General features: G+C 37.0%; 1 protein-coding gene across 8 annotated transcripts in view; it reads right to left on the reverse strand.

Annotated features, from left to right (window-relative positions):
- Window positions 1-26536, reverse strand: part of osbpl8 (oxysterol binding protein-like 8) — a 70074-nt gene that overhangs the window by 12739 nt on the left and 30799 nt on the right. For 3 of the 8 annotated variants that reach the window (XM_084111166.1, XM_084111165.1, XM_084111169.1), the window contains 5 exons: window positions 23487-23523; window positions 21162-21302; window positions 5257-5327; window positions 1586-1666; window positions 1365-1466 (listed from right to left, as the gene is read on the reverse strand). In XM_084111166.1, the coding sequence (XP_083967292.1) occupies window positions 1365-1466; window positions 1586-1666; window positions 5257-5327; window positions 21162-21302; window positions 23487-23523 (432 nt within the window). Of the gene's footprint in view, window positions 1-1364; window positions 1467-1585; window positions 1667-5256; window positions 5328-13094; window positions 13516-17825; window positions 17966-21161; window positions 21303-23486; window positions 23524-26536 lie in introns of those variants that run through there. The other 5 variants (XM_084111168.1, XM_084111172.1, XM_084111170.1 and 2 more) reach the window with 4 other exon arrangements.

Consider the following 26536-nt stretch of genomic DNA (forward strand, 5'->3'; position numbering starts at 1 on the left):
TTTTCTGCAAATTAGGCCGAATTGCTTTCATATTATTTGTGAACCATACAACCAAAACGCAGACTAGAGCCGCACGATTCCGGATAAAATTTGTTTAAAAAAAAAAAAAGATCACGATTCTGAACAGACAACTAGATAAAATAGCATGTAATTTACTAGAGGTTCTGAGAAAATGTTAAAGGGGTGGTATAATGCCCTTTTCATAAGATGTAAAATAAGTCTTTATTGTCCCCAGAGTGTGTATGTGAAGTTTTAGCTCAAAATACCCCACAGATATTTTTATATAGCATGTTAAAATTGTCACTTTTTGAGGGTGAGCAAAAACGCACCGTTTTGTGTCTGTCCCTTTAAATGCAAATGAGCTGCTGCTCCCGGCACAGGGGGCGGAGCTTCAAGAGCTCGCACACACATGCACTGAACATTTCAAAAACTTTTAGCCTTTTATGTTCAAACCAGATTCAGACAATGATGGAGAGACTCAAGAAGTGACAACATGTAGAAGCAACAGGACATTTCTGAATGGTTAGTTGATGAATTTATGTAGCTTATGTGTAGTTATCTTCTAGTCACTGATTAGCATATTCTGTCTTGATAATCTATAAATCGTGTTCCGGGGGCGGGTTTATGTAAATTTTAGGGTTGGTGATGTCACTAACCCGGGAGGAATGTGGTGTAGTCTCTACCAGCCGTTTGTTGTAGTCCTTAAAAAGCCATTCCTTTAAAAGCAAATATCTCCCTTTGCTTTGAACTTTGAGCGTTGTGACTTTGCAGATGTTGTTTACGCTCAAACAGCAACATTACACACTAACTAAAGTTAAAAAATTTAAATCATAATCAACCATCCCTTTAATTGCTGCAGTGTAATTGAACATCTGTTTGAGTGAATGATTCAATGACTCACTCATAAAGACTGAACGAATCTGTCGAATGAATGATTTAATGACTAATACATTTTTAACAGTTGCTTGTCGCCACCTACTGGTGTACCGATGTCACTGATCCAATCTTTATTTGAAGCATCAAGTTACTTTCAAAAGGTGATTTGCTCTATTTTTATCACTATCAGTGTTTATCTATAAACTTTTATCCCAGTACTTCTGTGATAATTTGAATGATACTGTGTGGTTGAAAAGACTGTTTCATACCTATACATGACAACTGCTCTCACTGATGGACATATCGCCAAATCGCTGTCATTTATGAATATCGTGTGGGCGTTTGAATCGAGACTGTAATCTTTTAACAATTAATTGTGCAGCTGTACCGCAGACACTCATTTTTTCCTGATGCAACTAACTTGATTCCACACTGAAACCTCCAGTATGAAAAAGGCCTATAAGAATAAACACATTTTAATGACACACCTTGAGCCAGTCGGCCATGACGATGACAGACGGATCAGTGATGGTGCTGAGCAGTTCTTTAGTGGCGCGTTTCTTCTCTTCCCTGTAGTTCTTCTTTTGCACCTGAACAAGCATCACAGCCACAATCATTGGTCATCAGTACTCATAATGCATAAACATAGCTATTAAATGCAAGATAAACACAGTGAAACTCTGGGTGCCATTAATGAGTGTGGCTGTACCTTGAGAGACTCCTTCTTTGTAAGTTTGTTTCCAGACGCAGATACGTCCTTGTCTGAGCCATTATAGAGCTTGGTTTCCGACTGTGAAACCAACACAGACTTTAGTAATTAGCACAGCATGCTGTAAATCATGATATTTTGAGCTGCACTTTAGCTTGACCTAAATAAATGTCATAATTCATTATACATGCACACATATAACTATTAATTAAAAACAAAACCATAAAAAAAACATTCATTACATGAAATAAAACCAAGTGAAATGTTACTTTGGCTACTAGCTGAAATAATGTTGTTTTTTTAAATGTTTTTTTTTATTGAAGAATTAAAATAACTATAAATAAACTAAAACACAAAAACTATATGGACATTTAAAAAAAAAAAAAAAATTTTTTTGGTTTAAAGGGACTATGTGTAGCTTTTTAGGTATTTTATTATCTAAAATCAATATTTTTATTAATAAATATGCCCTCAATGGTGTACAAATACCTATGCCAATGATCAGACTAATCCTCGTAAACTAATAATTTATTATCTTTATATACATGGGACGGGTAGGTCCACGGAGGCTTCCATGTAGTTCCGCCATCTTGAAAAACTATAATAGCAGAGAGGGACAAAAAGTACTAGGCCAACGCGTTTCCACAACGCGTTTCGTTCAGAACCAGCGTCACGTGACTGAAGCCAGCAGAAGCGGAGGAGCAGAGCAGTGAGAGGCGCTTGTCACTAGTTTAAAAGGCTGCACTGTACGGTTATTTATACACCGTTCATTCATACATATGCTGAGTCACAGGATGAGTCCTCGTCGTCGAAAAAGTCCAAAATAGACCGTAAAAGGAAACGTCACCGGAGATTACAAAAACAAGGGTTAATGTCGGGATAGCTAATGCAGGAGAAAGCTTTCAGAAGAGACGCTGAAGTTGCCTTGTTAATGTCAATGTTACGGTCTTAATTACAAGCTTTTTTTTTTTCATTGCTTGGTTGTGTGCTTTATTATACAGACAGTAGAACATTTATAGTTAAAAGTTAAACAGGCTCTTTGATGAATAGCAGCTATTGAGTAAAGTAACATTAGAGAAGGCGCTGCCGCTGATGATGATGATGATATCTAACAATGCACATACTTCAAAAAATATAACGAGTAAAGAAGGCATGTCCAAGAGCAGAATGTGTCTAAATATTATACAGAAAACATAGAGAAGAATGTATATGTTTAGTATAGAGCTTAAAAATATGGCTTGTTGGAAAATGTATAAAAATTTAAATAATAAATTTATAAACATGTAAATTAATTAAATAAATAAATAAAATTCGGGAGAAAATTCATTAATAAGAAATAAAAAAGTTATAAATATTAAAAAGAAAAATAATACATTATACAAATAACATTATTAATACTACTAATTACCACAGTTAATGTTACTGTCAGTAATTCATACTGTAGCATTCTTTTTTTAGTTGTTTCAAGTTCCAGTTTGTTTTAAATAACAAACCTGTTCACCCGAAGAACAACTCAAAGTGCTATTATAAGACATCCTGTCATAGCTTTTTGGTACATAACGGCTAGGGTTAGGGTTAGGGTTAGGGTTAGCTAACCCTAACCCTAACCCTAACCCGTAGATGCAACGCGATGCAATGACTCACTCATAAAGACTGAATGAATCTGTGCTTTTGAACGAATCTATTAAATGAATGATTTAATGACAAACTGATTTTTTAACAGTCGCTTGTCGCCACCTACTGGTGTAAAGATGTAATTGATACAATCTTTATTTGAAGCATCAAGTTAACTTCATAAGGTGAATCGTTGTCATTTAAAGGGACTGTAAGTAGGAATTTCTCCCATCTAGTGGTGAAATTGTATTTTGCATTCAAACGAATAATGCTCTCCAGCGCCTCACTTTTTCAAATGCGCGTTGCATCTACGGTTGCCGTTATGTACCAAAAAACTATGACAGGATGTCTTATAATAGCACTTTGAGTTTTTCTTCGAGTGAACAGGTTTGTTATTTAAAACAAACTGAAACTTGAAACAACGAAAAAAGAATGTTACAGTATGAATTACTGACTGTGAAAAACATTAACTAAGGTAGTAATAAAGCCTTCTTTACTCGTTATATTTTTTGAAGTAGGCTACGTGCATTGTTAGATCATCATCATCAGAGCCTTCTCTAATGTTACTTTACTCAATAGCTGCTATTCATCAAAGAGCCTGTTTAACTTTTACTATAAATGTTCTTCTGTCTATATAATAAAGTACACAACCAAGTAATGAAAAGAAAGCTTGTAATTAAGACCGTAACATTGACTTACCTGTCGAGAAGAAAGCAGGCAACTTCAGCGTCTCTTCTGAAAGCTTTCTCCTGCATTAGCTATCCCGACATTAACCCTTGTTTTTGTAATCTCCGGTCACGATTCCTTTTACGGTCTATTTTGGACTTTTTCGACGACGAGGACTCATCCTGTGACTCAGCATATGTATGAATGAACGGTGTATAAATAACCGTACAGTGCAGCCTTTTAAACTAGTGACAAGCGCCTCTCACTGCTCTGCTCCTCCGCTTCTGCTGGCTTCAGTCACGTGACGCTGGTTCTGAACAAAACGCGTTGTGGAAACGCGTTGGCCTAGTACTTTTTGTCCCTCTCTGCTATTATAGTTTTTCAAGATGGCGGAACTACATGGAAGCCTCCGTGGACCTACCCGTCCCATGTATATAAAGATAATAAATTCTTCGTTTACGAGGATTAGTCTGATCATTGGCATAGGTATTTGTACATCATTGAGGGCATATTTATTAATAAAAATATTGATTTTAGATAATAAAATACCTAAAAAGCTACACATAGTCCCTTTAAGAATAAGATCGCATGGGTGCAGCACTATAAAAATATACAAAAATTATAAAAGTATCTCCATGATACTAAAATAACACTGCTACACACATATAATATAATTAATACAATATAATATAAATGTTTAATGTTTCTTGGAAAAATACAAAGGAAAAACAGCTAAAAAAAAAAAGTAGTGTATTTTTTAAAAGAAATAATGCAAAATACAGTTTCATGAATAGTAAGAAGCACTTCAAGTCTGAACATTTACTCCGATCACCTGCCAGGTGGGTCAAAACTTCAACGGACCCTGGTTTCGGGTAAAGATCTATATTTTAATTTCATACCGAAGCCTTTCACAGCCGATTAGGAGAAATATCTTTACGTGAACAGTGATTAAATATGCCTTGAAAGGGTTTGAAAGATATCAGCTAATTCCTCACGTTGCTCTCACGCTCTTCTGCAATCCGGCTCTCGTGTTTGACGGGATGTGTGACTTGGGATTTATTAGGGATTGCGAGTGCTTGTATTAACGGTCTGTCTGGATGTGGCGGCACGCCTATGTCTACAAAACCTTACGAAAACCGGCATGGCTCTGAAGCAATTTGATCATATTACCGAGTGTTGGATGTTAACAGCATCTTCTCGAGGGTTATTTCTGATGCGCTGCTAATCATTGCACCCCCCCGTCACCTCTGAGATGCTCTTCACTATGTATAATTAATAAACAAGGGCTGAAGATTGCTAGAGGACCAGCCGACCCACAATGATCCGATTCCAGTCCTCAGAGGATCATGGGAAGGGAGAATAAACAAGAGCCTGTCTGAGTGTGAGTTTACCTTGCTCTTGGATATGGAGTGTGAGGAGTCTTCTTTCAGAGGCAGGATTTCTTCTTTGCCACGTTCAAAACCTGCAAAAAACAAGACGTTGTAATTCGATTCGACCAGCTAGGCTGATATTTAGCCAATTAGATTACTGGACATATAAAAATATATATCAAATAAAAATATAAAATACTGAAAGGCTTTGGAACCTCTTTGCACTGTTTTGTGTTTGTTCTTGTTTTTTTCCCCTTTCTTTCCTTAACCTGTGTAAAATGTATCACCAAATATATCACAAGTCATGTTATACAATACAAAAAAAAAGTTTTATATAACAATAATTTACAATTATAATAATTTATAATAAGATAATATGTATATGCATGTAGGATTCACATGGTAGCAACACCAGTGATATTTCACTATTCTTGATACAACCTTAAGTCTAATGATTAACTTGAGATAGGTTACGTGTTGCTAATAAACAACAAGTGCAGTTTATACTTTTGTAAAAAGAGACATTTCTCATCAACACTGGTCGAAAAACCTGCATTGGTCAATGTTAAATGTTCACCAAGGTATAAAATCTGATCCCAGACCTGCACTTAGAGGCTACATCTTTCCATTAGAGCAAAATATGAGATTATTTCAGTCCCACGACCCAGGGAAAATATCTCGGTGACGGCTGTATCAACACCCCTGAATGCCGTGAGTCAGAGATTCACAACAGCTGGAGGAACACACACAGACACAAACACACGTTTTATGGGGTCTTTACATAGACATAACGATATTTATAACCCTAAATGTACCACTAAACCCCATCACAGAAAACTTTCTGCATTTTTACATTTTCAAAAAACATTTAGTATGATTTATAAGCTGTTTTCCTCATGGGGACCAAAAAATGTCCCCATAAGATTAAAGATTCCTGGTATTACTATCCATTTTGTCCCCACAATGTAAGGAATTACCTGAACACACACATTTGCTTTGACAGATTGCACACATGCTACCTCATCTGATCTCTGAACGACACAAACGGCTCCTAAACATCACCTGAAAATAAAAGGTGTAGCAGGAATCATCATGTTTAATCTATAAATATTATGTCGCAAAATAAATCATATATATATATATATATATATCAAAAATGTATTTTTATGATTTTAGTTTTAGTTAACGATAATAACTTTGGTGTGTTTTGATGTTGGTGGACGTGTCCTATATCTAAGGCCTTGAAAAAAGAATAACACTTCTTCATAAGTAAAAAACGAAAACAGTTTCATTAGATAAGGCCGAGGACGATCTGTCAATGTCACTCTGTCAAGACTAGTTAGTTTCTTAGGCATGAATAGCACAACTGTCAATTTAAATAACATCTCTACTTGACAGAATCATTGTCTTGACTGTTGGCTGGGAGTGTAATAAAACAAAAGTTGGCAAGTTAATTCAAGTTATGACTGAAGACCTTATAGAAAAGCTTAATAAACAGTTTTCTGTCCAATGCTGACATTTTCTATTGACAGTAAGACCGGGTTGGCACAAACATTTTAAAGAGCTATTAATTATTATTTAAAGTCAATCTCAGACAAGAGAGCACTTAAAAAAAGTGGTAACACTTTGGTTTAGGGTCCAATTCTCACTATGAACTAGTTGCTTATTAGCATCCATATTATATTGGCTGTTTATTAGTACTTATAAAGCACATATTAAATGCCTTATTCTGCATGATCATATTCTACATCCCTTAATCCTCTCCAATGTCCAAACTTAACAACTGCCTAACTAACTATTAATAAGTTATTTGAATTGTAGCGTGGCCAAAGAATTTCTAAGGATGACAACTTTTCCCCTGAAGACAAAGACTATAACATTTTAACTGCGTATACACACTAAAACATTGATATAACATAAAAACAACTTTTTGAAGTTGTAAATAAAACAAAATTGGAGTGCGTTTCACAAGAAAATACCATTACAGTCAATTCAACATGCCACTTGACATTTATTTGTGAAATGTTAGCAATTTCTGAGAGAAAATTGGCCCCTTTTTTAGTGTATCTGCTAAATAGTTAATTTGATCAACTTCATCATTTAGATTATCTCAAAGCAACAACTGCTGAAAACTAATTATACGATTCATTATAACTAAAAACTTATTATATTTCAGCCCAGTTTAATCACAAAGGCACAACAGCAGACACTCTTTCATGCTATAAGAGTCACATAAGATGCTTTAATAAAGGAAACTTGTGCATTTTACTGACAGAACTGGACAATTTTCAAGCAGTTCCAGCATCTGTATCCAAATGAACAGTGAGCAAAGATGCACTCCTTGATGTTTTTGGACCAATCGAACCGCGATGGATGTAAATGACGACCCATCGATCAGGTTAAATGGGTCTTTTGTCTCTATTGTCGATTGCTGGGCCAAGCATTGTGCTCATCTCAGAAAACACTGCACTCCAAGAGCTCTTAAACATGTTAATCATACGCAGAAAAACCCACTTGTCCTCAAGAGAGCATCAGCATAACTCGTCTGTTAGCATATTAGTTACCTATTCTGCTGTCGCATAAATCTGCATTAACCACGCTTTTCATTTAACAGGCTCATATTTACTTCACAATCTGACTGGAACTGACGTCACTTTCCTGATCCTGTTCCCATGCCATCTTTTCCTGTCTTCTCACTGCTATCCTATTGATAAAAGTGGGCAGAAGTAACACTGTGAATAATGGAGGTCTAAGGACGAGCAGCTCTCAGATCAGATGTAATAGTTCCTCTTGTGCTCAATATGCTGATGGGACAGCTGGGAAATTAAGTATTGAATACAACATGTGATGCATACACACACACACACGCACTCTCTCTCTCTCTCTCTCTGATATCTAGTCTATAACCTCAAGTCTGTCCTTAAAAACATCAACAATAAGCAATAAGTGACCTTAAAATGCATGTGTGCTATATCAGTTTAGATAAAATGTACATTGCATTTAAATGCAGAAAGAATGGGAGTCTAAGAGAGCAAACAAAATTGTTTTCAACAACCAAACAGATTATTAAGTGCTGTTATAACAGACATGCAGAACCGTTTTATTTCTCCGTTGACACAAACAACCCCCTAACAACTTGCATTATCAATATTTAATAAAAATGAAAGCAATAATGATATTCCTAAAACATTCAAATGTTTTGTTGCAGTATAATTATATTGAATCATTATTGTAATATTTTTGATAACAAAAACATTGACAGCTCAATATTATGACGTATATATATATTATAGAATGCAGTTAAAATGCCCATAAAAATATAAGATATCAGGGCAAAAAATGCCCTGTATGAGTTTTAGTCGTTTATTTAAATCATATGATATAGGCTAGTTAAGTCTAGTTAGTTTATGTCCTGAAAAGCATGAGTGCAAATGTGATATTGATTTCATTCAACAGTTCAATAAACAGTTAATATTGTGTTATATTTTAGACACAATATTGTCTGTTCTTGCTCGAATTTGCCAACGAAAATATTACCATGTATCAAGATGTATTAAGCCTAACCATGTCCTTTTAGGGGCTTTGTTTCGTGCCTTTTCGAATTCGGATAAAGGCTTTGGGAACATCCCTAATACAAACACACACACACACTCCAACCTTTATATGTTTTACATTAATCTTTTATGTCTTACAGTTTTCTCTGCAAATTAAACTGGGATTGCAGAACGCATTTTAACATTCCCAGAGTGAGTCGAGTTCATCTGTAAATAATGTCTGGGATAACACAGACATTTACCACTGAGGAAGATGACAGCTCACTCCACAAGGAGGTAGAGACGACATCTGTGTGTGTCTTTGTTTAATAAGCCATGACGCCGTGTGAGTAATAATACACACATAAAGCAGGAGCTCACAGACAGCTCTGATCATTAGCCAGACCTGAGCCAGAGAGAGAGAGATGGAGCTAGCTGGGACTGGATATACATAGAAAATACATTTAAAAATAAATATTAGCGTGGACAAAAAACCACTGATAGATTCATGTCAGAAAGCACTGCAGGCTCACCTGCTTATTAAACATTCAACACGCGTGCCTACAGTCACATGCAGAGAGTACAGGCAAAACAACTGCACAATAACACTGCAGTGAAAACAGCCAGTGCTGTCGGCTAAACAACTCTTTTATTTGAGTAATGTACACAAAATTAACCCCAACATGAAGCCTGAGCTTGAGTTTTCTTCCGGGAACGAACACGTCACAATATTCCTCATTTAAATAATTCCCGCCCAAGGCATTCGAGAATAAAGGGGCGGGGCCTGGGTTAGTTAGTTAGTAGTAGTGTGTTGAAACTCACGAGACATTTCCAAAACACGCTCAAAGCGCTTGACCAATCACAACACACTGCTCCAGCCGACCAATCAGAGCACATTGCGCTTTCCGGAAGGAGGGGCTTCATAGAGACAGGAACTAAACAGAGCGTTACTGACAGACTGGGAACGAGGAGCTGCAACCAAGGGGTGTAACGATACCCTCATGTCACGATTCGATACATATCACAATACTGAACTCACGATACGATATTATTGCGATACTCCAAGACATATGATAAAAGGTTAACAAAAAATGTATTGTTTATTAAACTAATAAATTTGATATTACATTGTGTGTATAAATTAATATTCTTGGGCTTGGTGCTGAAACCCAAAGCACAGGACAATAGAGACACCAGAATAACAATATTCATGATTCTGAAGCTGAAAATACAGAATTATTTTAGACGAATATGTTTCTCTGTCACTGACTAGATATATTTAAAATAATGTAGGCCACTTTTTTTACACAGATATTCCCCTATTGCATTATTCTACATTATATTCAACATTATATATAATATTTTAATGTAGTACTGACACTAAACTGACACTAAACTAACCCTAACTCTGAAAACTTAAATTTTTTCTCACATAGTAATTTTTATTTTGGGTGAACTATTCACGATACATATTGTCACTATTCACGATACATATTGTTGCATTTTTGTATTGCGATACATTGTGACACGATATATTGTTACACCCCTAGCAACCATAGATATATACACACACAGATGCCTCATTAGCGGCTGTTTCTATTGGCCGCTTTAAATCTTGGCGGTTTTTACAACCAAACTGTTCGATGTTGTGGCATCTTGAAAAATTCATTGATATTTACTGTGAGTGATGACATCTGATCGTTCCAAGATGGCGGATGCATCAAAGTGAATGTGGTTTCTACATATATATATACATATCTATGTCTGCAACAATGTAAAATGTGCATGTTTTTGAACATGCAAGCCTGAAAACTTGTTCTAGCAGAGCCCACAAACAAAATCAAGACTTTGATGTAAAAGGGCATTTATGACCCTAATAAGCATTGTGCATTAATGGTCTACTTGTGTGTTTGTGTCTCTCTGCTGTGAGACAGAGACGTGTCTGATATTTCCACACTCCTGCGGCGTCCTTGACTACGGCAAACCAGCAGCGGCGGGTGTAATTCCACCCCGATCGGCCGAACGGAGGCTCAGTCCGTCTGAAGGGCAGAGAGCATCGTCTAGAAACAGAGACAAACTATTCCGTATAACACTTAATACGAGCAACGTGCCATACATCATTTTAAAAAAGCATAACGCAACTTACACAGCATAATGACAAATGGAGTGTTATTGCGAGTCATCCGGTCAGCACACAGGTGCCAAGACGGGGAAACGCACCTGTGTTTTTGTGCACGCCATCTATTAATAATCACACATCTGTGCTAATCTGCCACCTCATACAGTAAAGTGCAGATGATCCTCTCGTTCGGAGCGGAGCGGTGAAACATTGATCTGTGGGATAATGAAGCTCAACTTGTTCCGGAAGTAAAAAATACTATTCAAAATGATTTTAGGTGATAAAGCAAAAACCTTTAAAGACAAAAGCAAGCGCTCTCATGTTTTCAACTGAATTCACCTTCGTTAAAATTGTGTTTGTTATGAGTTCAAGGGTTATGTAGGCTAGGATAACGTTACTGATAGTAAACTTGAATTAAAAAAAAATGAAAAGTAACCTTTCATTAACATATAATCACTTGCTCCACCTCATAAACAACTTTCCTTGTCAGCTGATCACCAAGGACACTTTTCACTTTAGGTTTATTAGCTTGTTAGCTTAAACTGTGCAATTTTACATGCAATTCAAATGCATGAATTTTATATTTTTTGTGTGCAGATTTTATTAACACAATAAAAAACCCCAAAAATGCCAATGTTTGATCATAAATCCTTACGGGATGAGAAGTTCTTTCATTCTGCAAATACATTTTACATTGAAAGAAATGTGATTCATTTCTGAGCCGGCCAGTTTAGTTATGCTTATGGAGAAAATTAATATACAAAAAATACTCGTGAAAAAAAGTGGGCAGCCACTGCTGAGCTCTGCATCTTTATCCACTATAATGATCCATCAATCCGGATTTGAGTGATTCAGTATTAAATCAAAGCCATTACCCTTTAAGCGAACTCTGCTATTTTCACACAGGTGAACGTGACGCGCAGACAAGATTTGTGCAAATGCAATACACTCTGGGTCCATTAGCTAATCTCTGCTCAATGGACTCCATTAAAACGCTAAAAAAAGGATAACAATAATGGAAATGCCGGGTAAGCGTACAAATGTGAGTATTAAAATAAAAACACCATCTCTGAAGCATGCTAAATGAAGACTAGCATCTGCCAGCATCCAGAGCACAGCGAGCGGCCTGTGCGCGTAAATAAGAGCTTTTAATGCATCCCTCTCTACTTAAAGTCATAATCATGATGGATAAATGGAGCGGAGGCCACACTGACAGTCAAATTCACTATGAGAGCTGAAGCTACTCAATAGCTGCCGCAGAAACATCTGCGTTCTGCTGAACAGCTCGATTTACTGACCTTGAGTAGATGACAAAGAAAAAACAGTCCTTATTTATGCAACCCTAATGCAAACCATCAAATGAGGTTTCTGAGAACTACGGCTGGGAACTGAGAACTGGCTCTTATTCAGAACCAGCTTGGCTTATTTTAATAATAAAGAGAAAAAAAACACTGAAACTGAACGATTTAGTTCTTGGACATTAATCTTCAGTCAATGTAGACAGAATGCAGTAGTAAAATAATAAAAATAAAGGCAAGTCTCAAATCGGTCGGACAAGTACTTCACTGAAACTGGAAATGAACCGAACCATTACTAAATCAAATGTATATTACTTAATCGTGAGACTTAAATCAGTACAATTAATTAACAAAAATTATATAAATTCAATTTAGGCTCCACTTTATTATTGTTTAACACGAGTAAATAATAATTTATCCTTATGTACTCAACAAAATATCAAACAAAACCAGTGAAATATTTGTTTGGCATATTGTTGAGTTCATAGTTAGGATAAATTCTTCTTTAATGATTAAAATAAGAGTAAAGACGTTCAATGGGACCCAAATCGTTGCAATGTCGATATATAGTATTGACTACTGAAAAATGTAGCTGGAGGTGTTATTGAAGGCTGAAAGAGACATGGTGCGTCACACACTTGAAGGATAGCGATGCAATGAGTAACACATGCTAACGTGCTGTCAGTTAATATGCACTTTAAATTGGAGGGCAGTCAAGAGTCAAACGCACACATTCAGTCGACAGCAAGTTGCCAAAACTGTAAAACTTAATAGACTTTGGCTACACTCATGGTTCACACTGTAACCAATCCTGGCACTAATGCAGAGGAACGTGATCGAAACTGCCTGCCAGAGAAATAAAACATGTAAAAGTTTCCTGATTCACACCAGGATGATGATGAGACCCACCTGGCAAGCAGACAGAAAGCTCGTTGTACCCCCCAAACGAGGCGTTGCGAATGAGTTTGCGTCCGTCTGGATGGGGCGGGCGGCCTGAGATGGTTCCTCCACAGGTGGAGAACCGGCGGCGGCCCAGAATCCCTTCTTGCTTCATCATGAGGGCGGGCGTAGGACGGCCTCACCCCGAGGAGGACGAGGCTGAGGGGCTGCTGTGGTAATTCGGCAGTCACCACAAACACACGTACACACACTCAGACATACTCCACTGCTGCTAGTACTACAGCTGACCAACTGCGCTCTGAAAACACACAGGCTCTCTCTCTCAGTGTTACTCACTGCAGCCCGCCCTCCCTCTCCCTCTCCCTCTCTAGAGCGTCTGTGTGTGAGAGTGAGAGAGAGAAAGAGCCCCGTCTCAGATTCTTGGAAGGCACTGACAATCAGTGGAGAAAAAAAGAAGAAGCTTAGAGCCGTTTCGTCACTAGATCTGTACCTCTTTCTTATTCTTTTCAGTTTCATTCTGATCTGACTGCATGATGTATGTGGTAAATCTGACAAAAACAGGGATGGATGGATGGATACAGGGATGGATGGATGGATAAAGGGATGGATAGTTTTTATTTTATATATTTTGCATAAGGACAAAAAAAATAATTGTATTCCACACACACACACACACACACATATATATAGCAAAGGAAAAACACTGATCTTTTCCTGCATTCTTTTGGCAAAATTAATCTTTTATTCCATTCTCAGTATTCTCAATTACACCGTGATGTTTTATTTAAATCAGCATAAATTAGATGACAATACTATAAAACTCTCATAAATACTTTCCATTTACATAATATATTTCCCATTATAGTATTGAGAAAGAGATTTGTACGCATTATGGAAATTAAAATTGTGCTTAAGCTAAATGTCATGAAAATAATGTGAAATGCAAAAGCACATACAGTATATACATGTATGCAAAATATAAAACTGTTTCTTAAAACATATTAATAAGCCTTTGTCAGATTCACTCAATCATTGCATGTTTCTATATTTTTGTGACTGTGACTCAGATCGGATTTTCTCTTTCCTTGTCTCTCTTTCAGAGATCCTGTATTAGAGAATGTTTAATGAAGGATGCTGTAGCTGAATATCTAAAACACATTCACGCCTCCTTCTCCTTCTCAGTGCTGGTGAAAACAGAATCAATCACACTATGAACTGTCAAATCTCATTCGGCGAAGATACAGCCGCATATACATCCATCTTTCACGAGCCTTTCATGAAACTAAAAGGTGTTATACGGCACTAAAGCAGGTTTATACTGTAATAAAACAATGTTACACAGCCAAATCAAACTTACCATAGTCTTACACTTAGGTTACAATGCTAACTTTTCCAATAAAGCATCACTGACTTCACTAAACCTAAGCTCTACATGAGCAAGCACCACTAATTAAATATACATATGCATAAAATCTACATAAGCCAGTCAAAGATGCCTAAGTACGGGGAATTAGTTTGAATCCCTGAACCTAACTATGACGATAACGGCACTAACAAGCTGTGCTAAACAATCCTAGTCACACTCAGATCTAGGGCTGCACAATATATCGAAATTATCGAACTATCGCAAATGTATATATCGCGATATGCATATCGCAACGGCTTGCAATAACTGGGGTCATGAACAACATACAAAGAGAAAATCACTCACTGCTCTTGTCTAAATAACTTTAGTAGCTTTAATAAGAATCAGTATATATTTAATTCATACAGTGAAAACTAAGCAGTGTTTTATTTTTACATAGGTTTATTTAACAACAGAAACTAAATAATCCTAATGTAGGCTTTCCTGAACCCCTAAACCCCGTGGTTTACACTGATGTTAAAATAACACTTCTAACGCTACAGTAAAACACTGATGTTCACTTTCAGAAGCTGTAGGGATGTTTTCTAGCAACATAAAGAATGTGAAACACGTATGTAGGTTATATAGTTAAATAAGATAATTGAAGTTTGACACACTTTAAGCATTATCGTATCGCATATCGAATATCGCATTATTTAATAAGTTATCGCATATCGCATTTTTCTTCAATATCGTGCAGCCCTACTCGGATCCAAAGGGGGGTAAGTGATTTTCTTCAAGTCAATTTAGAAGCTGTTTGAGAACAGGAGTTTGAGTTGGTCTCAGACTGTGAAGCTCTAAAGCTCAGTACAGCGTACAGTGTTTCTGGTCAGTGAACTGGAGAAGAGCTCCAGATGAATCAGAGTAAAGGATAAAGCAGTTCAAGAGGCTTTTAAACACTTTTTTTCTTTCCAATCATAATTCACACTGGGCATCTTAACCAATCAGAGCATTCCTCCCAGAGTCTTGCTGATGTCACTCTGAAGTTGCTAGGCAACAGTCTCACCAAAAAGAACCAGGAGCACCAAACGGATGAGACAGCAGGATGGCTGTGAATGATGCCCTGATTAACATAACTAATTAAGATGCTCTGGTGGATGTATAATTCAAAGCCTATTGCTCATTATCTTGTACTGAATGGAAGTTATGCTTCATTTGAGCGGCATTTAACAACCCAAGACCTCTCTCTCTCTCTCTCTCTCTCTACTGACCAACCAGTCTATTTACGACCTGTCTGTCTATCTATCCATCGCTCTATCAATCTGTCTATCCATCCATCCATGTATCTACAGATCTATCTATCCATCTGGCTATCTATCAATCTATCTGTCTATGTATCAGATCTATCTATTAATCTGTCTATCCATCCATTAATCCATCCATGTATCTACAGATCTATCTATCCATCTGTCTATCTATCCATCTGTCTGTCTATGTATCTACAGATCTATCAATCAATCCATCCATCCATCCATCCATCCATCCATCCATCCATCCATCCATGTCTCAACAGACCTATCTATCCATCTGTCTATTTATCTATCCATCTATTTGTCTATGTATCAGATCTATCTATCAATCTGTCTGTCTATCCATCCATTAATCCATCCATGTATCTACAGATCTATCTATCTATCTATCTATCTATCTATCTATCTATCAGATCTATCTATCAATCTGTCTATCCATGTATCTACAGATCGATCTATCTATCTATCTATCCATCTATCCATCCATCCATCCATCCATCCATCCATCCATCCATCCATCCATCCATCGGATTCAGGAATTTGGCTGTTTAATTGTTTACTGCACTCTAGCCATTTGGTCTTGAGCCCATCAGGAGAGTCTTTACGGGCTGATTGTGTCTCTGAATTACCTGATATGGCAGGCGAGTCAACGGCTAACTTCAGCAGGTATCTCTGCTGGTAATCCGTAAAGCTAGCGAGCACAATCAAACACAGCAGGCGATGTTCCTTTAGCCAAAGATTGGTGAAAACATGCCCACTTTAGCTCTGAGCCGTAAGCTGTGCGCTGATGACGGCAGTCATAGATCTGGAGGCATTCCTCTGGGGACGAGGATCTGTTTATCCACTGTGGAGGGGGAAGTCAGACCATCTGACCCACACGTATAGTAAACTATGTGGAAAAACACCCGAGGTCAACACCATGTTAATCTTTTCCATAAAAAGCCACCTGACTTGTACTCAAGTGCAGTCTGTTCCTTTAATTCTTAAACCCTTTGTATCTTATGTTGTGCTACGTTCATTGAGCTCAATTCATTTTCTCAGTAGTGTGTTATCTGCAACAGTCAGTGTGTGAGAGAGTTTTTGTAGTAACCTGAACAGGTGTGGGAATTCCTCATGCGAAACTGATCTCCGCAAGAAAAACAGTTACGGTTTGAACTCTTTCCCACTCAACTAAATGAGTAACTCAGCAGGTTAAACTGAACTAGCGTATTAGTGTCAGCAGCAGCCGAGCGGTTAATGATTCAGACCACTGTACTATTCACAAAGACGATTCAGAGAACCGTATAACCGTGCCTGTGGCTGTAACGAGTGGTTGACTATAGTTTACGCGATCCTTAATGACAGCAAAGTAATCTAAATGTATAAATACGGAGAAAAAGCAAGCTCATTTATCTAATATCAGCTGATATATGCAATATTGACCGATAGTGATACATTGAAAAACACTAAAATCAGCCGATAACCACTAGAGTAGATGTATTGTGCATCCCTAAAACAAATAGAGAAGATATAAATTGTAAATTAAAAAAAACTAAAATTGCAGCCAACAAGTGCCCAGCATATTTTAACTTTAGTATTGTGTAAAAAGCATCCCAGGATGCACCTCATGACGCTGGTTGAATATAGCTCAAATATACGACTCCAAATGAGTGATAAAATAAGCAAAAGCAACAAATATGATGCTTTCTGACAGCATGTGTTTGAGACCTGGTCAATGCACTAATGGTGCTAAAGTCTTCGTCTCTGGAAGCCTTATGCAATCCGGCTATGAGCCTGGATTACCAGCCTAACAAATAAGCGTTATGAGTCAGACAACATTTAATTCTACTAAACAAACCTCCCAGACAACTAGTATCCTCAAGAAACCAATCTCATCTGTCATCTTCAAGTTGAAATACTCCACCACAAAATCACTTTATGACATTTTAATGAGTAGATTTACTAAAACTTGAATTCTGTTCTCACCAGGTACCATTGTAGGCAAAGGAGGCTATAACTATACAAACAAACAACATGAAATAATTATACTAAGCATACTCTAACTACCGGTAAGCAATAGAGTACTAGCACTAGTTAAGTACTTGCCTTGTGTGCAGGAAGATTAATAAACAAGTCATTCATACAAAAAAGTTTTACGTCCAACCCTCTCCATTGACGATCAAACATTCATTGGTCCACAGAACTGCCATAATATTCCCAGACAGTAGACGAAATGTGAAAAGCATGCTCACACCTGACCTCCCATATGCAAATTACCCTGCGTCTGATTGGCCACAGTGACGGAACATCTAGGAAAAGCAACTTCTGATTGGCTGAGCTGCGTTCTGTGTGTGCATATTAACCTCATTTACTGACGGGCTGTAATCCAATAAATCCAGGCCAAGCACACATGCTCTTGTCTCAAACAGAGCAAGAAGGCCAGTAAAGAGGATTTGTGCGCATCTCAGTTGGTGTGCTGATGCTATTCCGGGTGCGTTCTCACCGGGAGAAAGCTGTGTCTCGTGTCGGGTTGCTGCTGAGAACGGCACTGAATAATTGAGTGAAACGTGGCCCACATCTGCAAGATGAACTCACAATGAAACTTTCTATTATACATCTGTAATCATCAGAACACACCCAAACTGCCCTGATTCATCCGAGAATACACAGGAGAGGTTGAATGGGCTTTCAAAAGAATGGCGAAGTGCAATTACTGTTGCTATGGAGACCTGACATGATGCGAGAGGGTTTCGAAGGCACTGAAAGGTTTTGTGCAGATGTGATGGTGTGTGTGTCAGCGTCAAGCCTTCCAGAACCGTGAAAAACAACTGTCACGCCACACATATGACGCTCCAAACGCAACACTTGCATCAGGGAACACACGATAAGCTCTACAAACAGGAACGCGGTGCATTTAATCAGATTAAAATCATCATTATAAAAGCCAAATCCTCTGAAAACATTAATAACTGTGGTGTACAGATGTGAGACTGGAGTGTGTGTGTGTGTGTGTGGCTGTAAATGACAGGGATTATGGCGATCACATGGACACACCACATACCATCAGTGAGCGTGAACTTTGACCGCACAGGACTGTCAGGGTCTAGCACCTTTTTGCTCTACTTTTTGGTTTTCAAGGTTTACAATCAGAATTCGCACTTATCAAACAAAATCTTTATTATCTCTCAAACCCTTAAAAAGGATAAATAGATAAATTAAAATATACTAATAAAACAAAATGGTACAAATAAAGTGCAGCACATGCAAAGTATGCAATGACTGGCAACTTTTAGTATGGGAACATTAACAAAGCCCTAGAAGAGAAGAGCAAATAGAAAGAGTGCATGAACGTGAACAAAAACGCACCATTTTTGTGTGTGTCCGTTTAAATGTAAATGAGCTGCTGCTCCCGGCACAGAGGGCGGAGCTTTTACCTCACACAGACATGCACTGAAAATGTAAAAAACGTTTAGCCTTTTATGTTCAAACCGGAGTCGGACAATGATGGAGAGACTCAAGAAGAAGTGACAACATGTAGAAGCAACAGGACATTTCTGAATGTTTAGTTGATGAATTATGTGTAGTTAACTATCTTTGAGTCATTGATTAGCATATTCTGTCATGATAATCTATAAATCGTGTTCCGGGGGCGGGTTTATGTAAATTTTAGGGTTGGTGATGTCACTAACCCGGGAGGAATGTCGTGTAGTCTCTACCAGCCGTTTGTTGTAGTCCTTAAAAAGCCATTCCTTTAAAAGCAAATATCTCCCTTTGCTTTGAACTTTGAGCGTTGTAACTTTGCAGATGTTGTTTATGCTCAAACAGCAACATTACACACTAACTAAAGTTAGAAGAGTGAAATCATAATCAACCACCCCTTTAAAAGACTAACAGAAGAAAACAGGATTCCAATATAATGGCTTGCTTGCACTAAAAAATATTTTTTGTTGTTGTTTTTTAAACTCAAATTACAGATATAAAGTATCCAAAATACTACTTACAACTTATTTAATAATATATATTAAATACAAAGTTTGTGATGGCTATTATTATTCAACAATTAATATTTTATATAATAATGTTGGCTTACTAATCCCCATAACAATTGAAAGGATACTATGACAAATATATTGCTTTCCTCATTCAAACTGCTGTCAATGAAGGAATTGCTCAAAGAGTGATATCTTGCTAATAAAATAGTGCAAAGTGTAACCAGAAAGATTCACTACAGAACATTTCTGTGACATTTTTCAAACTGCTCTGGTAAAGTCAACAAAGTGTTAAAGTCAAGATTGACTTTGCTTCTGGTCCCATTATACATGATCTACTGTTGTTTTCAAAACCTTTAAGAACAATGTAATAACCTCTTTGCAATGAATATTTGTACTGTAACAAATAACTAGAAGTCCTCGTGCTCTGTGTATAGTAGGGCTGTCACTTTTGTGAAAAAATCCTGTTCGATTTTTGAGACATAAGTGTTCATTGAATCGATTGTAAAATCAATTTTCCATGTCTAAAGACGTTTCCATTTTAAACGCCAAATATGGGCAAATCCACGGACAACTAACAGGCATTAGGACGAACGTAAAGAGGGCGCTTGAGACGTGCACAAGTCAGCAAATATTTCTGATGATTTATTGGCGTGAAGTTTCATGCACAATGACAAACAGGAGTGCAACATTCTCGAAAAACAATAAGCAGAGTGGACTGCCATAGCATAAATGAAAAACATCACTGCAGGCTTCAACATGGCTGTGTTTACCATTAGAAATGTCAAACAAATTTCGCCTACGTAGGCGATTGTAGACCGTAGCCCGAATCTGTATCTGCATGCATGAGACTGTCTGAATACCGGCAGAATTCACAGTTTTGTTGTAAAAAGAGACGCATTATGCAGAAGTATAATTTGCTGTTATGTGTGTTTGTCAGAGCCTGCAGTTGCTGTGTGATGGCGTATCGTGACGAGCTGGACGCGGTCCGAGAAAAGACCATTAAAATCGATTCCCTATTTTCGTTTTCGAAACTTGCTTTGGTTGTTCCGATCGATTGTGCAATCGATTTTCGAACGTAAAGTGACAGCCCTAGTGTATAGTGTAATATTGTATTGTATACATTGTTTGCCACTGTACACGTGTCTATTGTGCATATATCCTATACTTGTTATCCATACCATCATGCTTTGGAGATTGCACCACCTGTACACTTCAGGTGTTCATGGTGTAATGACAATAAAGTGATTTGATTTTTTTTTTTACCTCTCAAACCACTTTACAGCTGATGTAACCAGGGAAATGTAACCTGTAAACTGAACTGGTCTGGGATCAGATTTCCACTCTCATGCAGATGAGACCTTTAAAACGTCTCGGCCAGACTGACCACAGAGCCTTCAGCCCCTAGAGACTTCTGGGGGAAATCCAGCCGTGGTGGTGTGTGTTCTCTTACCGTGGGTGTAGCTGACGCCCGGGCTGAGGGAGGGGCTTGTGAGCAGGTCTTTACTGGGCGTGTGAAGCCCCGCCTCCTTCCCACGCTGACTCATCCTTCCCGGGGTCAGAAGCGCCGCATCATCACCGGGCATTAAGGCAGCTGTGGAAAAATAACAAGGACAGAAGATGCATTTAGAAAACAACTGAACGCTGAATCAGTGGTTGTTTTTCACACTACACACAATTTTTTAGGATTGATCTGGTAAAATCTGGTTTTAAGGCAATACTCTACAGGCAAAAACATTTTTTTTTCAGGCACTGGTCAATTTTGAGATTTTGGGCTATTTGGCTTTTCATTACATGTTTATTTTTTCATTCTACTGGAAAGACACAATTGTAACACTTTAAATAAGGTTCATTAGTTAACATTAATGTACATGAACTAACAATGATCGATACATTTGTTACTGTATTAGTTGATCTTTGTTAACGTTAGTTATTAAAAAATACAGCTGTTTATTGTTTGTTCATGTTAGTTCACAGTGCATTAACTAATGTTAACAAATGCAACCTTTGATTTTAATAATGTATTAGTAAATGTTGAAATTAATATTAACTAAGATTAATAAATGCTGTAGAAGTATTGTTCATTCTTAGTTCATGTTAACTAACGAACCATATTGTAAAGTGTTACCAAAAAAAAAAAAAAAAAAAACATTTGAGTGTTTAATACACTATTTATTTGATGTCTGAAGATTTCATTTAAAATAATAATAATAATTATAATAATAATAATGTGTTTAATTTGTATAGTGCCTTTCCCAAGCTCAAGGACGCTTCACAACAACAGTAAGGAACAGACGGTCGCTTCAAACATAATCAGTTAGATGGACAGTAGACATTTGCCAAGTCCAAGACATGAGCGATTGCAGTTGCATATCACATAATGCAAACAGTCGAATACACACAGAAACCATAACATTGTAATTACAGAGAGTAAAGCAGTCCAAAACAGTAATTAAATGAGTACTATTAGAACAGGGAGTGTCGATATGGATGTTAAAGTCACCGAGCAAGATTACTTAGCACAAGCTAACGTTAGCAGTTCATGGAGTTCGCAGAAAAAATCGTTTTGCTGGTCTATAAATTAGGATAATTGTGAGGGGACGGCACATATATCATTTGCCTGATTTACTTCCTAAAAACAGGGTGATTTTTTTTCTGTCTGTTGACAATATTTTCAAATGTATGGAGTGATAAAAAGAGATAAACTTTAAACTCTAATATATCAATAAAATAAATCCTGGCTTCATCCAATGTTCATCTTTCTGTTCTGGAAATGTATGCAAATGAGTGCATATTTAATTAGATAATGCTGCATTTGCATTTCAGAAAACTAGTACAACATTTTTTTTAACTTAATTGGGGAAGTATTGTGAAATCTAGGAGTTATTTGTATACCCTATTCTTAAGGCATCTTGCTTTAATTGGATTTAATTGGACATTGTGATTCTTTTGATTTCAAATGACAAAAGAAATTAAATAGCTTTGAGTTGCATACACCAAAAAGCCATATTTTTTTGCTGTCTGTCTGACTCCGAGATGCAGATTTTGTTGTACAGCGCTCCCTCTAGTGGCCAATGCACAGAATAAAAATAGGCACAATTATTACATGGTATTGTGCTGAAACTCTTATCTGTAATACTATTATTAATTTTCTCACTGCAACAAGATTGCCGTAAATCAGTAATGATTGTGTTTGTGCACGTCTTCAGCTGAGAAAATTAAATGCACATCAAAATATGCATAACAATGATCTAATGACGCAGTGCAAAATGTGTAAGGGGAACTAACACAAGCTTCTTGTGAATACGTACATAGCACCCACACACACACACACACCCACACACCCACACACACAAACCCACGCACACACACTGCTTAATGTGATTAAAAAAAGTAAAAGAGAAGCTGAACCGACAAAGCTGAATCATTTTTATGCTAATCATTCATTAGAGATGCTTGTTTGAGATGAAATCTGAATATTTTACCATCACTGAAACTATGAAACTAATTACTAATTAGCCAATTAACCAAACAGCCATGTAAGAACATATAACACACACACACACACACATTTTCAATAAACATTGTTTTGCATGATTTATAAGCTGTTTTACTCATGAGGACCAAAAAATGTCCCCACAAGGATTTCAGATATTGTGGGGACAATTTTTCCCAAAATGTAGGCTACACACACACACACACACACACACACACACACACACACACACACACACACACACACACACAGATGACACACAGGTGAATGTCAGCTTCTTACCTGTGGTGACAGGGTTCTCTCTGCTCTCTGCATGATGCTGAACACACAGACACACACACACACACACACACACACACACACACACATCAAGGGTCCGCCAGGCAGTGTTGGTTTTGGTGTTGGTGAGATTTTGTGCGTTGTGACACGTTGGCAGCAGACAGACAGACGGCATGGGGAAAAAAGGACAAAAAAAGACAAACAGGGGAAAAAAGAAAAGCAGCATTAGTTAAAAATGACAAACACAATGACACACAAGACACTGGCAACAAAATCAAACTGAACAGACACTAAGCAGAACACACACACACACACACACACACTCCGGACAATGTGGATTAGCACAGATTATAGCTCTGGGATTCTAATTGGTCGGCACATCTGTCAATCACAGTACGACAAACACACTTGTGACAGTAATTGGCAAATGAAGCCGGTTTGAGGTCATGTAGTTTATCGTTTGATTAATAAAGATGTCAGAGCTGCGCTGGATGGGTGTAATTGAATTAAACCTACAGAACGTGTTCATGATAATGCCTGAGCACGAATGACACCTCAAATCATGAGGATTGCTGTTCATTAGCTTGCATAATCAAAAAGAACATATTTGGCATTTAACTAACTAGTCTAATCATGTCCGTCTGTCTGAATTAACGATAAACCAGCCTACCTAATCTGTTGCAATATTTTAGCTCTGTACAAATATAATAACAGTTAGAGCGGATTGAAAAGCTCAAGGATTTATGATGTTTGACCACTTATGACAGTATCAAAGCTGTTTCAGCATTACTGGGATTAAGGATATAAAACACAGAATCAATCCAAAAAAAAGCCTCTTTCACTTTGAATAAATAAATAAATAACAACAACAACAACCAGGCAGCTAACAGAATAAATAAGATGAAGTTGAAGTAATAAAATTACTAAAACTGAAATAATTATTTTTAGTTAATTAAGTTAAAGCTAAATAGAAAAAAAAAAAAACTTCTTAAGATTTCAAAACACTACACTGAAAATATAAAACCAAAAGCCAATTCAAAATATGAATAAATACTATAATAGTATGTAATAATACTAAAACAACACTGCAGAAGGTCATCTGGCTATTTAATGTACACAGAAGATATGAACGCTATAATATGCAATGCACATACTGCACTAATAGGAGTATCCCATTCTCCAGCTCAGTCAATGAGAGCAACTGAAGCCGTTCTTATCAAAACATATTTCTACCATGAACAACGGCATGTTTTCATTGCACAGCCGGAAAAGCATCTGTTCGATAATCCTTAAACAACTCGATGTCGGCTCCGCTTCCTCCTGCAAGAAGTGTCCAGCATCTGTGTTGATGTTACTGCCCATGCTTGTCTATTCTGTTTCCTGATAAAACTGTCGGATGAGCAACAACTTCCTGAAGATTCTGAAGGCCTCAAAAGTTCCCATTCACTGTAGTCTGTAGTGATCATCTGAGCCTTTTAACCAAACCATGACTATTTTCATTAGGCTATCTTCTAGACAACAGAGTGATGGGACATTTCTCCTTAAGAATTGGTGAAGATTTCAATTTGATAATATGTGACCCTGGATCACAAAACCAGTCTCGAGTCACACGGGTAAATTTGTGGCAATAGCCAACAATACATTGTATGGGTCAAAATTATTGATTTTTCTTTTATGCCAAAAATCATTAGGATATTAAGCAAAGATCATGTTCCATGAAGATATTTTGTAAATTTCCTACTGTAAATATATATAACATATATTTTTGTGAGTGAATGCAGCACAATCACGGACATAAATGCACAACTTTAAAGGCGATTTTCTCAATGTTTCAATTTTTTAGCACCCTCATATTCCAGATGTTCAAATAGTTGTATCTCGGCCAAATATAGTCATATCCTAACAAACCATACATCAATGGAAAGCGTATTCATTCAGCTTTCATATGATGTATAAATCTCAATTTCAAAATTGTGACCTATGTGACTGTTTTTGTGGTCCAGGGTCACATGTTAGAATATTAAAAGGTGCACTCTGATTTGGCAGTCATCTTGAACTTGCCAAATGCATCAAGCAAAAGTGTTTTGGCTATCAATGCCACGATTCAAAGCCAGCCCTCTTTAATTTATTCAGAGCGCAAAAGTGTCTGATAATAAGACGGTTAGCAAGATAGTGCAAGTATTATTCAGCTGGTCATGTGATGTCGGCCCCCATGACGTCGGCTCATTACCATGTGAATGAAAGGTTTTTTAAAGTCTTTTATGACTGGAATCTTCCTCTTACATCATTTTAAACCGCCTTTTAAAAAACACTGAACATTTATTTAGGGGTCAAACTTTTATTACAAATTGCAGAGCGCACCTAAAAATGTACATAGCGAAGCAAAACATGCAACTTTTCTGTGACTCAGTCATGCATTACCATTGACATTATGTTTAGCTTTTTTTGTTTTTACAGAAATTAATACTTTAATTTACCAAGGATGCATTAAACGGTTGAAAAGATGTTAACTATAACATTAACTATACTGTTACAAAAGCTTTTGATTTCAAATAAATGCTCTTTTAAAAAATGTATTCATATCCTGATGAAAAATGTATCATGGTTTTCACACAAATATGAAGCAGCACAATTGTTTTCAACATTAATAATAAGAAGATTTGTTTTAAAGCCCAAAATCGACATATTAGACTGACTTCTGAAGACACTGAAGACTGCAGTAATGATGCTGAAAATTCAGCTTTGATCACAGGAATAAATTACATTTAAAAAAAATAATTATTTTACAAAATTACTGTTTACTTTTTACTATATTTTTTGAATAAATAGATGCAGCATTGGTGAGCATAAGAGACTTAAAAAAAAAAAAAAAATGAAAACGACCACAATTATTATTTTGAATGAGCGTGTATGTAGTCAGACTCACAAAGAAGTCACAGGGCTCTACGCTAACTTTTTTCCCAAGGAGTACATGTGCTCCTAAATGAAAAAATTTAGGAGCACACAAAGAAATATAGGAGCACAGTGAAAAAAGTTGACTGAAAAAACTGCTC

The sequence above is a fragment of the Abramis brama genome, assembly GCF_963993115.1.
Source record: "Abramis brama genome assembly, chromosome: 4".
In the NCBI taxonomy this organism is placed as follows: Eukaryota; Metazoa; Chordata; class Actinopteri; order Cypriniformes; family Leuciscidae; genus Abramis; species Abramis brama.